This window comes from Xenopus laevis, chromosome 8L, assembly GCF_017654675.1.
Source record: "Xenopus laevis strain J_2021 chromosome 8L, Xenopus_laevis_v10.1, whole genome shotgun sequence".
Lineage (NCBI taxonomy): Eukaryota > Metazoa > Chordata > Amphibia > Anura > Pipidae > Xenopus > Xenopus laevis.
In genome coordinates, this window is record NC_054385.1 from 8727331 (window position 1) to 8741477 (window position 14147).

At 42.9% G+C, this 14147-nt stretch overlaps 1 protein-coding gene across 4 annotated transcripts in view; it reads right to left on the reverse strand.

Annotated features, from left to right (window-relative positions):
- Positions 1-5638: 5638 nt before the first annotated feature.
- The window catches only part of abl1.L (ABL proto-oncogene 1, non-receptor tyrosine kinase L homeolog), a 119194-nt gene continuing 110685 nt past the window's right edge, over positions 5639-14147 (reverse strand). For all 4 annotated transcript variants that reach the window (XM_041572454.1, XM_041572453.1, XM_041572456.1 and 1 more), the window contains exons 8-11: positions 13682-13834; positions 12046-12135; positions 10785-10943; positions 5639-8368 (exon numbers count right to left, since the gene is read on the reverse strand). In XM_041572454.1, coding sequence (XP_041428388.1) covers positions 6750-8368; positions 10785-10943; positions 12046-12135; positions 13682-13834 — 2021 coding nt within the window. In that variant the 3' untranslated portion in view covers positions 5639-6749. The remainder of the gene's footprint in view (positions 8369-10784; positions 10944-12045; positions 12136-13681; positions 13835-14147) is intronic.

The window sequence follows — 14147 nt, forward strand, 5'->3', positions numbered from 1 at the left end:
AAAGTCTCGGTGGCCCTCTCTTCAGTGAGAAGATCCAAAGTAAAGTCTCAGTGGCCCTCTCATCAGTGAGAAGATCCAAAGTAAAGTCTCGGTGGCCCTCTCTTCAGTGAGAAGATCCAAAGTAAAGTCTCAGTGGCCCTCTCATCAGTGAGAAGATCCAAAGTAAAGTCTCAGTGGCCCTCTCTTCAGTGAGAAGATCCAAAGTAAAGTCTCAGTGGACATTTCAGCAGTGAAAAGAGCCAAAGTAAAGTCTAAATGGCACTCTCAGCAGTGAGAAGATCCAAAGTAAAGTCTTATTGGCCCTCTCAACAGTGAGAAGATGTAAAGTAAAGTCTCAGTGGCACTCTCAGAAGTGAAAAGAGCCGAAGTAAACTCTCAATGGCCCTTTCAGTAGTGAGAAGATCCAAAGTAAAGTCTCAATGGCACTCTCAGCAGTGAGAAGATTCAATTGAGCATCATTGGCACTCTATGCATTGAGAAGAGTCTCACTGGCACTCTCAGTGGGAAGAAGATCCAATGTGGAGTATCTATGGAACCCTGAGAATTGAGAATATCCAATAGAGAGCCTCACTGGCACTGGAAGCAGTGAGGAGAGCCTAACCAGCACTCAACAGTGAGGAAATCATAGAGTTTTACCAACCCTCGTGAGACACAATATTGAGCCTCCCCATCACACCCAACAGGGAGTCTCCCCAATACCATTAAGAGCTAAAAGCTCCACCATTGAAAAGATGCACTACTATTCTTAGCCATCACAGGGTCCAATACAGAGTCTCTCAACACTCTCAGCAGTGAGTAGGTTATTATTATTAATAATAAGAATACACTGAACGGCTCACTCCATCAGCTACTGCCATCGAGAACATGAATGGTGTCCAAAAGACAAGTGATCAGAAATGACAAGGGGCTGGCCTTACACGTCTGCCCGAAAGAAAAGGGTTAATGCAATTATATCAAGTGTCTATCTTCTCTGGCTTTTTGCCCCCCCTCATGCATAATAAAGGAGATTGCTGGGCTTCATCTGTACATCTTGGGAGAGTATAGATCTTGCAGGGTGATTAGGCTGGGAGACAATGAGCTCAGTGTCAGCCCCTCATTTCCAGTAGCCTCACACCTCCCAGCCAAAGTCAGGGGCGGCCGGATCAATAGAGATGCGCAGAATAAAGTAACGCAGGGGTGCGAGCAGGTTTAGCAATGTATCAGCCAAAAAAATAAATGTTCCCTATTCTGGGGGGTATTTAAGGTTTCCCCTTTATCGTTAATACAAATGTCAGGTGTGGAATTTGGAAGCAGAGCTGCTATGGAAGGGATTAGAGGAATATCAATAAGTCAATGGACGGTGACATTGCTCATCTGAATCACTGCCTTGATTAATAGAGGTGCCAATGAGGACACGGTTACATTTGTTGGTTGTCTGGAAATATCAAGAGCCGGCCGCTCAAAGGGAAACCTCTGAAGATCCAATATTGTTGCAGGGATGTAAACCGTGGCCATCATGTGGCAGCTGCTGTCCTGCAAAAAAAAAAAGATAATGACTTCAATGAGAAGATATTGGCATTTGTAGCTATTGCACGGCTACAACTCCCAGCACGGCCAACAAGCAGAAATATGCTCGGGCCCAAAGCTGCATTATGTAATTAAATGGCACCCTGTTAAATACAGTATGTTGGTGTATTTCCCCTTTAAAAGCATTGTTACCTAGTAAAAGCATGTTGTCCCTGAAGATGGTCCTCAGAAATTCAATTTTTCAGTTCCTACCCGCCGACTGGAGTCTTTAAGTTCAGCGGCGATTGTGTTGTGTCCGCCGTTCCACCCCGGACGTGCCAGCCAATTCAAATCAATCAAAAGCCATTGTTACACATACAACTGTGATGGAATGAATAGAAAACTCTAATACTTTGTGGTCTTGTCCTGAGTGGAACTTGTGTCACTACGAGGAAGACTTGCTTAATGTAAGTACATATCACCTCCCCATCATATCTACACATACTTGTCTACTTACCAAGGGCATCGGTCAGATAGCAGCTAAAAGGAACACAATATGATTGGACGCCAGTCACACAAGTGCAGATTGCACTGCCTTCATGTATTCACTTGAATCCTCAAACATTTCTTCAAAATGTCCTTATCATTTACAGTAGGGGGTACATTATCCCTTATAATACATGAGTGATACTCAGAGTTCCCTGTATAACTCAGCCTGCAGCCTTGTGCCTTTATATGGTCACAGAACAACCCCTCAGTGACTTCTAATATCCTTATCATTTACAGTAGGGGGTACATTATCCCTTATAATACATGAGTGATACTCAGAGTTCCCTGTATAACTCAGCCTGCAGCCTTGTGCCTTTATATGGTCACATAACCCCCTCTGTGACTTCTAATATCCTTATCATTTACAGTAGGGGGTACATTATCCCTTATAATACATGAGTGATACTCAGAGTTCCCTGTATAACTCAGCCTGCAGCCTTGTGCCTTTATATGGTCACAGAACAACCCCTCAGTGACTTCTAATATCCTTATCATTTACAGTAGGGGGTACATTATCCCTTATAATACATGAGTGATACTCAGAGTTCCCTGTATAACTCAGCCTGCAGCCTTGTGCCTTTATATGGTCACAGAACAACCCCTCAGTGACTTCTAATATCCTTATCATTTACAGTAGGGGGTACATTATCCCTTATAATACATGAGTGATACTCAGAGTTCCCTGTATAACTCAGCCTGCAGCCTTGTGTCTTTATATGGTCACAGAACCCCTCAGTGACTTCTAATATCCTTATCATTTACAGTAGGGGGTACATTATCCCTTATAATACATGAGTGATACTCAGAGTTCCCTGTATAACTCAGCCTGCAGCCTTGTGTCTTTATATGGTTACATGTCCTCTAATATCCTTATAAATTAGAGAAGGGGGTACATTATTGTTTATAACAATAGTTAGAGAGTTTCAAACCCCAGTTCTAGCCAAGACTGAAGACATACACACAGGAGACAAAGGTACTGAAATGGTTTGTATTTTGACACAACTTGTAAAATTGCACCGCAGGCATGACAGCAAATCAAAGCTTATTTACAGAAAGTGAACAGAAAGTGGCGGTTTCGGACAAAACGACGTCGGTGCAGAATTAAAAAAAAAAAAAAAAGTACCTTGTTGCCCCTTTTTAACTGCAGGGACAGGTAACCATTTCACATATTCAGTTACTCAGTGCTGTGTTTAGCGGATCACACACTCATCTGACAACGAGACTGCAGTGTCTTATGGCTTCCTTTAGCAATGAATGGAGTCAGGTTCTGGCAAGTAAGAGGTTAAAGGACAGCGCCGCCCACACTGGCATTGGATATGGGGCTCTCCTGGTGATTGTCAGCTCTGTGGGACTGTTACGCAAACGTAAGTCTGTGGGCACGTGAGGCTTAAAGGCACAGTAAAAAGTAGAACATTCCATAGACGTAAAGGCTTTGTGGGACATCAATAAAGGAGCATGTGGATAAAAATGGCTTCCTACAGCTACGAGGCTACAGCAATACCTAAATATGTGCCAATGGATAAGCTCAAGTAAAGAATATCCAACAGCAGCCTTCTTTAACTGGTCAGTGTTGGTAATAGATTGCACTACTAATCCATCCATTAGCAAGAGTTTTGAGTGGAGACCCTTGGACCTACCAGAGCACCCCTCTCTCTCCCTCATGTGACACCCAACAGACCCTGGATGGAGGGACCCACTAGGGCCGGGAATCAATGGCCATTTATCCCAGTTTCCAAGTCCTTGGCTAAGTTTAAAGGCAACAGTCAAGGGATAACGTAGGGTCCCCGTGCCTCATATGGGGCAAAGTGAAGCTACAGAGACTGCAAGAAAAATGAGCTAAGGTCTAAATTACACCGGGTATCGGGATGCACAGAAAACAGTATATTGTTTTGGATTCGCCCAAATCCCAGCACTTTTTTTTGCATTATTTGGATACCTATTTAGGGTTCGGATAAGTAATTTTACAATTGAAATTAAAGGTATGGGACCTGTTATCCAGAATGTTCAGGACCTGGGGTTTTACAAATAACGGATCTTTCCATAAGTCTACAAGAAAATTACGTAAACATTAAATAAACCCAATAGGCTGGTTTTGCTTCCAATAAGGATTAATTAAATCTTTGTTGGGATCACGTACAAGCTACTGTTTTAAATTACAGGTATGGGACCCTTTATCCAGAATGCTCGGGACCTGGGGCTTTCCGGATAATGGATCTTTCCATAATTTGGTTCTTCATACCTTAAGTCTACTAGACAATCATGTAAATATTAAATAAACCCAATAGGCTGGTTTTGCTTCCAATAAGGATTAATTATATCTTAGTTGGGATCAAGTACAAGCTACTTGTTTTTTATTACAGGTATGGGACCAGTTATCCAGAATACTCGGGACCTGGGGTTTTCCGGATAATAGATCTTTCATTTATTTGGATGTTCATACCTTAAGTCTACTATGAAATCATATAAACATTAAATAAACCCAATAGGCTGGTTTTGCTTCCAATAAGGATTAATTATATCTTAGTTGGGATCAAGTACAAGCTACTTGTTTTTTATTACAGGTAGGGGACCTGTTATCCAGAATACTCGGGACCTGGGGTTTTCTGGATAATGGATCTTTCAGTAATTTGGATCTTCATACCTTAAGTCAACTATGAAATCATTTAAACATTAAATAAACCCAATAGGTTGGTTTTGCTTCCAATAAGGATTAATTATATCTTAGTTGGGATCAAGTACAAGCTACTGTTTTATTATCAAGAGTAAAAAGAATTTTATTAGGATAAAATGGGAGGCGGCTTTTCCATAATTCCGAGATTTCTGGATAAGGGGTTGTCCGATAATTAAAATTACGGTTCCGATTCAACCGAATCCTTTTAAGGCAGAGACATATACGCTCAGATTCAGGGAGATCTAGTCGCCCGGTGACTAATCGAATCTTCTTCGGGCGACTAATCTCCCTGAACGGCCTTCCCGCCAGCTAGAATGTAAATCGTCAGCATGATGGCACTCTGAGCTCTTCGTTTCCCGAAGTTTCCTCGTGAGGCAACTTCGGACGACTTCGGAAAAAGAAGCGCACCGATTGCCACCCCGCAGGCGATTTACATTCTAGCCGACGGGAAGACAGTTCGAGAGATTAGTCGCCCGAAGAAGAGGAGAATCTTTGCGTGTGTCTCTGCCCTATGTTCAGCGTTGGCCTGTTCATTCCTATAAGATACACATCAATCCTCTGAGTTCCTGACTTCTGTACCCCATGATCACGTTACCCCCATAGTGAATTAATACTGTTCTCATGTATTATGCAGCAAAAACTGAGCTACAGCCGTCCAATAGCAGAAGGGAAAAAAAAAATCAATTCACCACATTGCATTGAATTTCTGGGTAGGTAATCGACATAAAATAACATTTCAAAATTCTTCCCAAAAATGATAGGATTCTTAACCTAAAGTTCAAATCCACGTCTGTGTATGAAACAGGCTTAATGGAGAAGGCACTAGTTATAAAAAAAAAAAAAACGGTGGGCGGGGCTATATGGTTTACGGGAATTTAACCTCTTCAATGCCAGAGTGAATCGAGTTAGAGAGGAAAGGGTTAAAGGCAGCTGTGTGTGTGTGCATTTATTCATTACAATAACAACAACAACAAAACCCCATAGATCCTCAAACAGCGAGCTGGAATTTTATACAGAAATAAGGCAAAATAACGGTAAACGGGGAAACATACACAGGTGACATTAGCATAATACAATATAATATTGGGGACTGAGGCCCAATCACGTGATAGACGGAAGCAGCTCCATACTGAATAGATCTTGATCCTCTCGTATATATTCAAGTTGACATAGGCATCAATATCCCCGGGATTCCATTTGGTTAAAAAAAAAAAAAGGTAATTGCACTTAAAAAACCGTAAAAGATCAAGTCCCCGGGTATTTGACATTTTTTTAGTGTAATGTGTTCTTTATTGCTAAGCCAGCAGCGGGGATGGGTCGGTGCATGCAGTGGAATGCTCACGTGATCCAATCGGAATCTGCTGGAACGGTCGGTGTTATTGAGAGGCTAAACCATCTGTAGGTTAAATGTATGTGTAGAAGAATGCAGCACTGGGCTTTTATGGGCCGTTGGATCCTGATAACTGACGAGTGGGGGTACGTGTGAGGCAGTGGCTGACAGAGGTATGGTTTTTGTGCTTACAATACGGCTTTACAAACGCTCCGTTACGCATTACCTGCGCCTGACGAACCCCTCATCGCACTTCACTGTACAGCATTTTTGCCATTTAAGAGTTGGAAAAAACGATAAAAATTAAAAAAAAAACCTGTAGACCATAAAAGTCTGTGTCAGAGAGAAGAACGGCAGTCTCACAAAAATGAGGAAAAAAAAGGTGCAAGTCTGGGACATATATTTAAGCCCAGGGCACAACTAGGGTTGACACCTGGCCAGTAAAAACGATGGTTGATCCCAATGTTATTAATAGGGAAAAAAGATAAATATATAGGAAGGCCGGTATTTTTTTTCCAGAAAAGGTGGCAACCCTAGGCACAACGCAAGCCTGAATGCATGTGGTCACAGCCCCGGTGCCTGGCACATTCATAAGGCCTCAAAATGTTATAAAGCACCCAAATCGGCCTTGACTACACCCCCATCTCAGCCTGAGCCCTTCCCAACCTGCCCTGATGTCCACCATATTATTCACCACCTGGAGGCCACGCTGTGCTACCTCTGCACCACGTCGCTGATCTCTTTCACAGAGGTAAGCAGCTTGCTGAAGTCCTGAGATGTGGCAGCTCCACCCCCTGCTGCGGCGGGGGCGGGGCAAATTTGTAGGTCCCGCAGACTGTTCTCAAGTTTGCTGATGGCTTCCCGGAAAGCAAACTTGTTCCTCATTTGTTGAATTGAGTCTACGTAGCTGGTGCAGAAAGCGTGCAGGTTCTTGGCGGCCTCCAGCACTGAGCTATGGCTGGCCATTTGCTCAGAGTTACGGGTAATGGCCGCCTTCAGGCATTCGGTGCTAGCCAATACAGTCTCCTTGGTGACAGGGCTGCTGTGTTTCTCGGGCGGTTGGCGAGTCTTGCGTAAGGAGACTCGGGTGGAGATAAGGGGAACAAATGCAGTGGAGGAATATGAAGATGGAGCCGGCTGTTGTGATTGGTCGCCACCAGAAAGCTTTCCAGTGACCTGGGGCTTGGAGCTGGAGAGGAGCAGTGGCTTCTTTGAACTGTCTGGCACAGGAGGGGGAGTTTTGGAAAGTTCATCGGTCTGGCTTGTTGGCTTGTGCTTTGGCTCGCTCGGACTGGTATCATGACTGGGACTTTGGGAGGGTGGCTTTGAAGCTTTCCCCAGGTTGGACGAGGTGGAAGATGAGGAACCAATGCAGGAAAGAGGCAGAGGTGGAGACGGTTTCACTTTTAATACTTTCACTTTGTCCCTGGAGACAGGTTCAGATGTTTTGGGTCTCCTGAGTCGAAGTTCTGCTTCGGATTTTCCAGCTAATGAGGTCTGTTTGGTGGAGGGTCCAGTGTCAGAGCCAAGCCTGATGTTACTTGCCTCCTCTTTCTGTAAGGGGGCACCAGCAGGCCCGGCTTGCTTTCTACGTGGCAGTTTGGGTGTCAGGCTAGGTGGACTGGAGTTTGGGCTGGGGTCAGCATCCTTAAACACTTCATCGATGGGGTCTTCACACTTTTTGGGCAGGCGAGGAGGAGGAGTGACTGTGCCTCGAGTTCCCTCAGGTTTGCTCTCGTTCCCTCTCTTACGGGGCAGTGCTGGTTTCTCTGCTTTCTTTAGACTGTCGGAACCGGGCGTGTCCAGCAAGCACCGAGACGATGTCATTTCCCTGGGCAGGGTGACAGATTTCCACTCCGTGTCCTTAGCACCGTGAGGCATGCAGGAGGCCGAGCACGATCTCAAAAAACGCTTGCCTGTGCTGCATATTGCCTCCTCGTCGCCGGCAGACGTTTGCCGCCCAATCATTGCACTTGATTTCTTCCACTGCGATGACAAAAACCCGATGCTTCCCTGGATGGAACCATTACTGAGAGCTGTGCCATTGGTTGAAAATTTAAATGCATCTAGCAGATCTCCCCCATTGTTGGCCTCCTTGCCTTCCCCTTCGGTACATCTTCTTTCAGAGTGCCCTTCCATGTCTCGAAAAGAGCTGCTGCGCTTGGGAGGAGTAGGAGCGGTCTTCTTCTTCCTTTTGATCAGGGTGCTAAAAAAGAGGTTGGTTTTCTTGTCCTTAACCAGCAGACGGTCATCATCAGGAAGACCCCCATCACCTGCTCCTTTCTCCTTCCGAGGCAGAAGGGGAGACACGGCTGATTCAGGCTCAAAAGCATCTAAGAAAATAGGAAATAAAGAGACATTAGCACAGGGATTGTACGTTCAGAATCACCATACTTTATTTTGTCTTAAATCTATATGTAATTGTGCCGTATTGATTCCCTTAGACAGTGCAGTATGAGGGTATAGCTTATTATGTACCCAGAACATTCCTTCTCTGTATATTTGTATTTATACATATGGGAGGAGGTGCCATATTGATTCCCTTAGACAGTACAGTATGAGGGTATAGCTTATTGTGTGCCCAGAACATTCCTTCTCTGTATATTTGTATTTATACATATGGGAGGAGGAGGTGCCATATTGATTCCCTTAGACAGTACATTATGAGGGTATAGCTTATTGTGTGCCCAGAATATTCCTTCTCTGTATATTTGTATTCATACATATGGGAGGAGGTGCCATATTGATTCCCTTAGACAGTACAGTATGAGGGTATAGCTTATTATGTGCCCAGAATATTCCTTCTCTGTATATTTGTATTCATACATATGGGAGGAGGTGCCATATTGTTTCCCTTAGACAGTACAGTATGAGGGTATAGCTTATTGTGTGCCCAGAATATTCCTTCTCTGTATATTTGTATTCATACATATGGGAGGAGGTGCCATATTGTTTTCCTTAGACAGTACAGTATGAGGGTATAGCTTATTGTGTGCCCAGAACATTCCTTCTCTGTATATTTGTATTTATACATATGGGAGGAGGAGGTGTCATATTGATTCCCTTAGACAGTACAGTATGAGGGTATAGCTTATTGTGTGCCCAGAACATTCCTTCTCTGTATATTTGTATTTATACATATGGGAGGAGGGAGGTGCCATTTTGTTTCCCTTAGACAGTACAGTATGAGGGTATAGCTTATTGTGTGCCCAGAACATTCCTTCTCTGTATATTTGTATTTATACATATGGGAGGAGGTGCCATATTGATTCCCTAGACAGTACAGTATGAGGGTATAGCTTATTGTGTTGCCCAGAACATTCCTTCTCTGTATATTTGTATTTATACATATGGGAGGAGGAGGTGCCATATTGATTCCCTTAGACAGTACATTATGAGGGTATAGCTTATTGTGTGCCCAGAATATTCCTTCTCTGTATATTTGTATTCATACATATGGGAGGAGGTGCCATATTGATTCCCTTAGACAGTACAGTATGAGGGTATAGCTTATTATGTGCCCAGAATATTCCTTCTCTGTATATTTGTATTCATACATATGGGAGGAGGTGCCATATTGTTTCCCTTAGACAGTACAGTATGAGGGTATAGCTTATTGTGTGCCCAGAATATTCCTTCTCTGTATATTTGTATTCATACATATGGGAGGAGGTGCCATATTGTTTTCCTTAGACAGTACAGTATGAGGGTATAGCTTATTGTGTGCCCAGAACATTCCTTCTCTGTATATTTGTATTTATACATATGGGAGGAGGAGGTGTCATATTGATTCCCTTAGACAGTACAGTATGAGGGTATAGCTTATTGTGTGCCCAGAACATTCCTTCTCTGTATATTTGTATTTATACATATGAGAGGAGGTGCCATATTGATTCCCTTAGACAGTACAGTATGAGGGTATAGCTTATTGTGTGCCCAGAACATTCCTTCTCTGTATATTTGTATTTATACATATGAGAGGAGGTGCCATATTGATTCCCTTAGACAGTACAGTATGAGGGTATAGCTTATTGTGTGCCCAGAACATTCCTTCTCTGTATATTTGAATTTATACATATGGGAGGAGGGAGGTGCCATATTGATTCCCTTAGACAGTACAGGATGAGGGTATAGCTTATTGTGTGCCCAGAACATTCCTTCTCTGTATATTTGTATTTATACATATGGGAGGAGGTGCCATATTGATTCCCTTAGACAATACAGTATGAGGGTATAGCTTATTGTGTGCCCAGAACACTCCTTCTCTGTATATTTGTATTTATACATATGGGAGGAGGTGCCATATTGATTCCCTTAGACAGTACAGTATGAGGGTATAGCTTATTGTGTGCCCAGAACATTCCTTCTCTGTATATTTGTATTTATACATATGGGAGGAGGGAGGTGCCATATTGATTCCCTTAGACAGTACAGTATGAGGGTATAGCTTATTGTGTGCCCAGAACATTCCTTCTCTGTATATTTGTATTTATACATATGGGTGGGAGGTGCCATATTGTTTCCCTTATTACAATATCAGGGTATAGCTTGTTGTGTGCCCAGAGCATTCCTTCCCCATGCTTGTAATGCTCATGCTGTCACAAAATGAACTGAAATTCTAGGCTATGATTTTAGTTGAACTCCCCGTTTCTCATGACACATTGCCAAACTGACAGCACTGGGCAAGGAAAGAAACTGCAAATGAAATTTTCAATCAACAGGAAAGGACACGCAGGACATATAACGTACCCAGCTCGCCGGCAGCTCTGATGCTGGCGATATCAGCGTTCTCGTCCTTGCTCTCCGGCACTCTCCTGGTTGTCCTTGTTTTTGTTGGCAGCTCTGGGGCCTGGAGGAGGTTGCTCACAGTCACTTTTAAGCCTTTCTTTCCCAGTTCCTTCTCCACCTCTGCAGTTCAAAGAGAATGACAGACACGGTTAAACATGGACGGCCAGGGCGAGTGCTCCACTGTAATAATATCATTACAAACAGCAATTAAACCCGGGAGCTTGCAGCTTCATATTAACCTTGTCATGACATGGTGGTAACCTGTGAGCCATTCCTTGTCCCATAATTAGGCATGAACATGTATAGGAACGTTTTCCTTAAAACATACTTTTTCAGCAGTATATTGACCTATGTATGGGACCCATGGGAGGGTCTTTCTGGCAAATTACAGGCAACCAACATGGCTACAAATAAGGGGATCAATCAGATGGAGCATACAGGGCTGATCCTTTTGTGTCTCCGCTATCTCCATCATTTCAGACGATGCTTTTTACTCGGAAATTATCTAGAGGATGATGTTACAAATTACAATATTTGGCATATCATTTGTTATTAATAGCCAGGCAAATGTGGGGCACAATAAAAATAGGACACAAGTAGGGGGCAGATCTACTTAATGGCAACAAGAGATTTGTCTTTTTCTTTTCAGTATTTAAAGAGACATAATCTGATGGATATACTTCATATATTCAGGTAGGGGGCCTGTAAACCAGAAAGTAAGGACCTGGGGATCTGTAATTAGGATACTGCTAAACATCATTTAAACATAGGACTGTTTTGCCACCAACATGGATTTAGTTAGGATCAAGTACTACTCGCTGTTTTATCATTACAGGGAAAAAAAAAAACGAAATCATTATTTAAAATCTGAATTATTTAATTAAATAAAATGTAGTCTATTGCAGATGGGCTTCCTTTAATTTGAAGAACAGGTTCTCGGATGTATATGCAAAATACAATTTTATTCTGATTTAAAAATACAGTGGACTTTTTACTTAATGATTTGTCCCTGTAGATTGTGTTTTATGCACCCTGAACATCTTTCAGCTCTGGAACAAGTGGTATTTTGCCCGCAGCTACCGTATGAGCCAGAGCCCTATAGCAGGGTCGGAAAACATGACTGGACACTGGAAAGATGAGAGAGCAGACTTGTGATAACAGGAATATTAACTTCCTGACGCAAGGAGAAAAAGAGGAAACTCTTGTATAGTTTTAGCCTTACCGTCAGATATGCTCGACTCTTGGAACATGGTTTCGAATGCTTGATGGATTTCAGCAAAGGACGGCCTGTCCAATGGATTCCACTGCCAGCCTAGCAAGTAACAAAAATAATTGTCAGACAATGTGGGTCACTACTACTACTACTACTACTACTAATACATCACTATAGTCTTCATGGAGCGGTTGTTGGTCATACAGACATTAGAAGCAGGACTTTACATCTCAGTGCTCTGCTCTCTGTCATTCATTTTGGGCATGTAGGGAACCCCCAGAAGTCAGTTTTCTTTGATCCTATCTCCAAACTGTAGATGCCCCATCTTGGCACGCTGATAAGTCATAGGCATATAAGAAAGTATCTGTTATTTGGCCAGTGGGAAGGCTAATAATAAAATAAAAGGAAAGCAGACAATGGGAGAGAATAAAATGAGTGTCACAAACTGACAGCAAATAAAGCGGAATGATTGAAGCAGAGTGGAGTAGGTTAGTGAGGGGAGCGGATAGAAATAAATGTAAGGGATACAAGAGAGGAAAGTGAAATGGAACAGAGCTGGAGCAAAAAAAAAAAACCAGACAATACAAGGGCAGGGGTAAACAGAGCAATAAAATGAGGAGAGTGAATGGGATGGAGCAGAAATAACAATAAATGGAACAAACAGGAAGTAGAGGTATGAGGATAAAAACAATACTGGGAAGTGGTTGGGTTAATGGAAGCAAAATGGAAATAACAAAAGTGGAGTGAATGAAGCAGATTAAGAGTATGAAGAAAATTAGGTGGTGCATGGAGCAGACTGTAAATAAGTTACAGGAGCTAGTAACAGGCTGGGAGTAAACAGAGAGGTCTTCTAGAAGTAGACTAGGAGTAAAGGAAGGAGATGGAGCAAGCAACTGACAGCAATATGGGAAGAGACATGAATGGCCTGGAGCAAGAGGAAGGGAGTAGCAAACGGAGTATGAAGCAGAGTCTCATAGACTGGGAGTAAAAAGGAGAAGAGGGAATGACTGAGAGCAGGATGAGAGGGTGAATGGTCAGGAATTGTAGGAGCAAGTAAGCAGAATAGTAGACTGGGAGTAAAAGGGAGGAATAAGCAGACTAAGAGCAAGATGAAGTGGTGAGATAAAGAAGGGAAGGGAACTGCATAATAAACTGTCAGTACAAGGAGAGGTCTGATAGGAGTAGACTGGGAGTAAAGGGGAGAAGAGGGAATGAGCAGACAGAGCAGGATGAGGGGGTGAATGGCCATGAAAAGAGGAGGAAATTAAGTAAAAAACTGGGAGTAAGAGACGGGTTCTGATAGAGTTAGACTGGGAGTTAAGTAGGACATACAAAATGTTCTAATACTGTCAGTGCCTGTGGAATCCCACTGATTCAATATCAGATTATTAGGGATGCTGGTCACTGAAGATTGGGTAGGTTTGAACATATGTGCAGAGTGGCCACAAGTCAGTGTATAGTAGATGAAGTAAGTAAGAGATAGGGAGTAGCTGGTGCTGATAAGGAAACTCAATACTGGAATGACTTTCATAAAGCCAACATGAGTGATTTCCCTTCTCACAGAGAGACGAATGCTAGCCTTTAGGGATTCTTTGCTCTGAACGTGGTGCTACAGTAATGGAATGAGTAGAGGAACAGGCCGTACATGCTCTCATGAGTTCATAGACTTTCTCTGGGCAGCCTTCAGGACGTTCCATTCGGTAATCCTTCTCCAGCAGCTCGTACACTTGGGAGAGATCAATGCCAGGATATGGGGACATGCCGTAGGTAGCAATTTCCCACAGCAGCACACCAAAAGCTGGGAGAGAGCAAATGCTTTGGTTAGTCATTAGGAAACCGGAATGGAAGATGAATAGTCAAGAGCCTAACTAAAAAGACAGGTAGAAAACAAAAAAAGAGTACCTATACAATGATAAGAACTACTTTACTGCTCCATAGTTTTATGGGATCTCTCTGTACAGACTATGAGCAAACTTAGGGGGCTGTTCCTGCTGAATTGTGCTTAGTACAGGGAATACCTATGCTGCCATAGTTTTATGGGATCTCTCTGTACAGACTATGAGCAAACTTAGGGACTGTTCCTGCTGAATTGTGCTTAGTACAGAGGAATA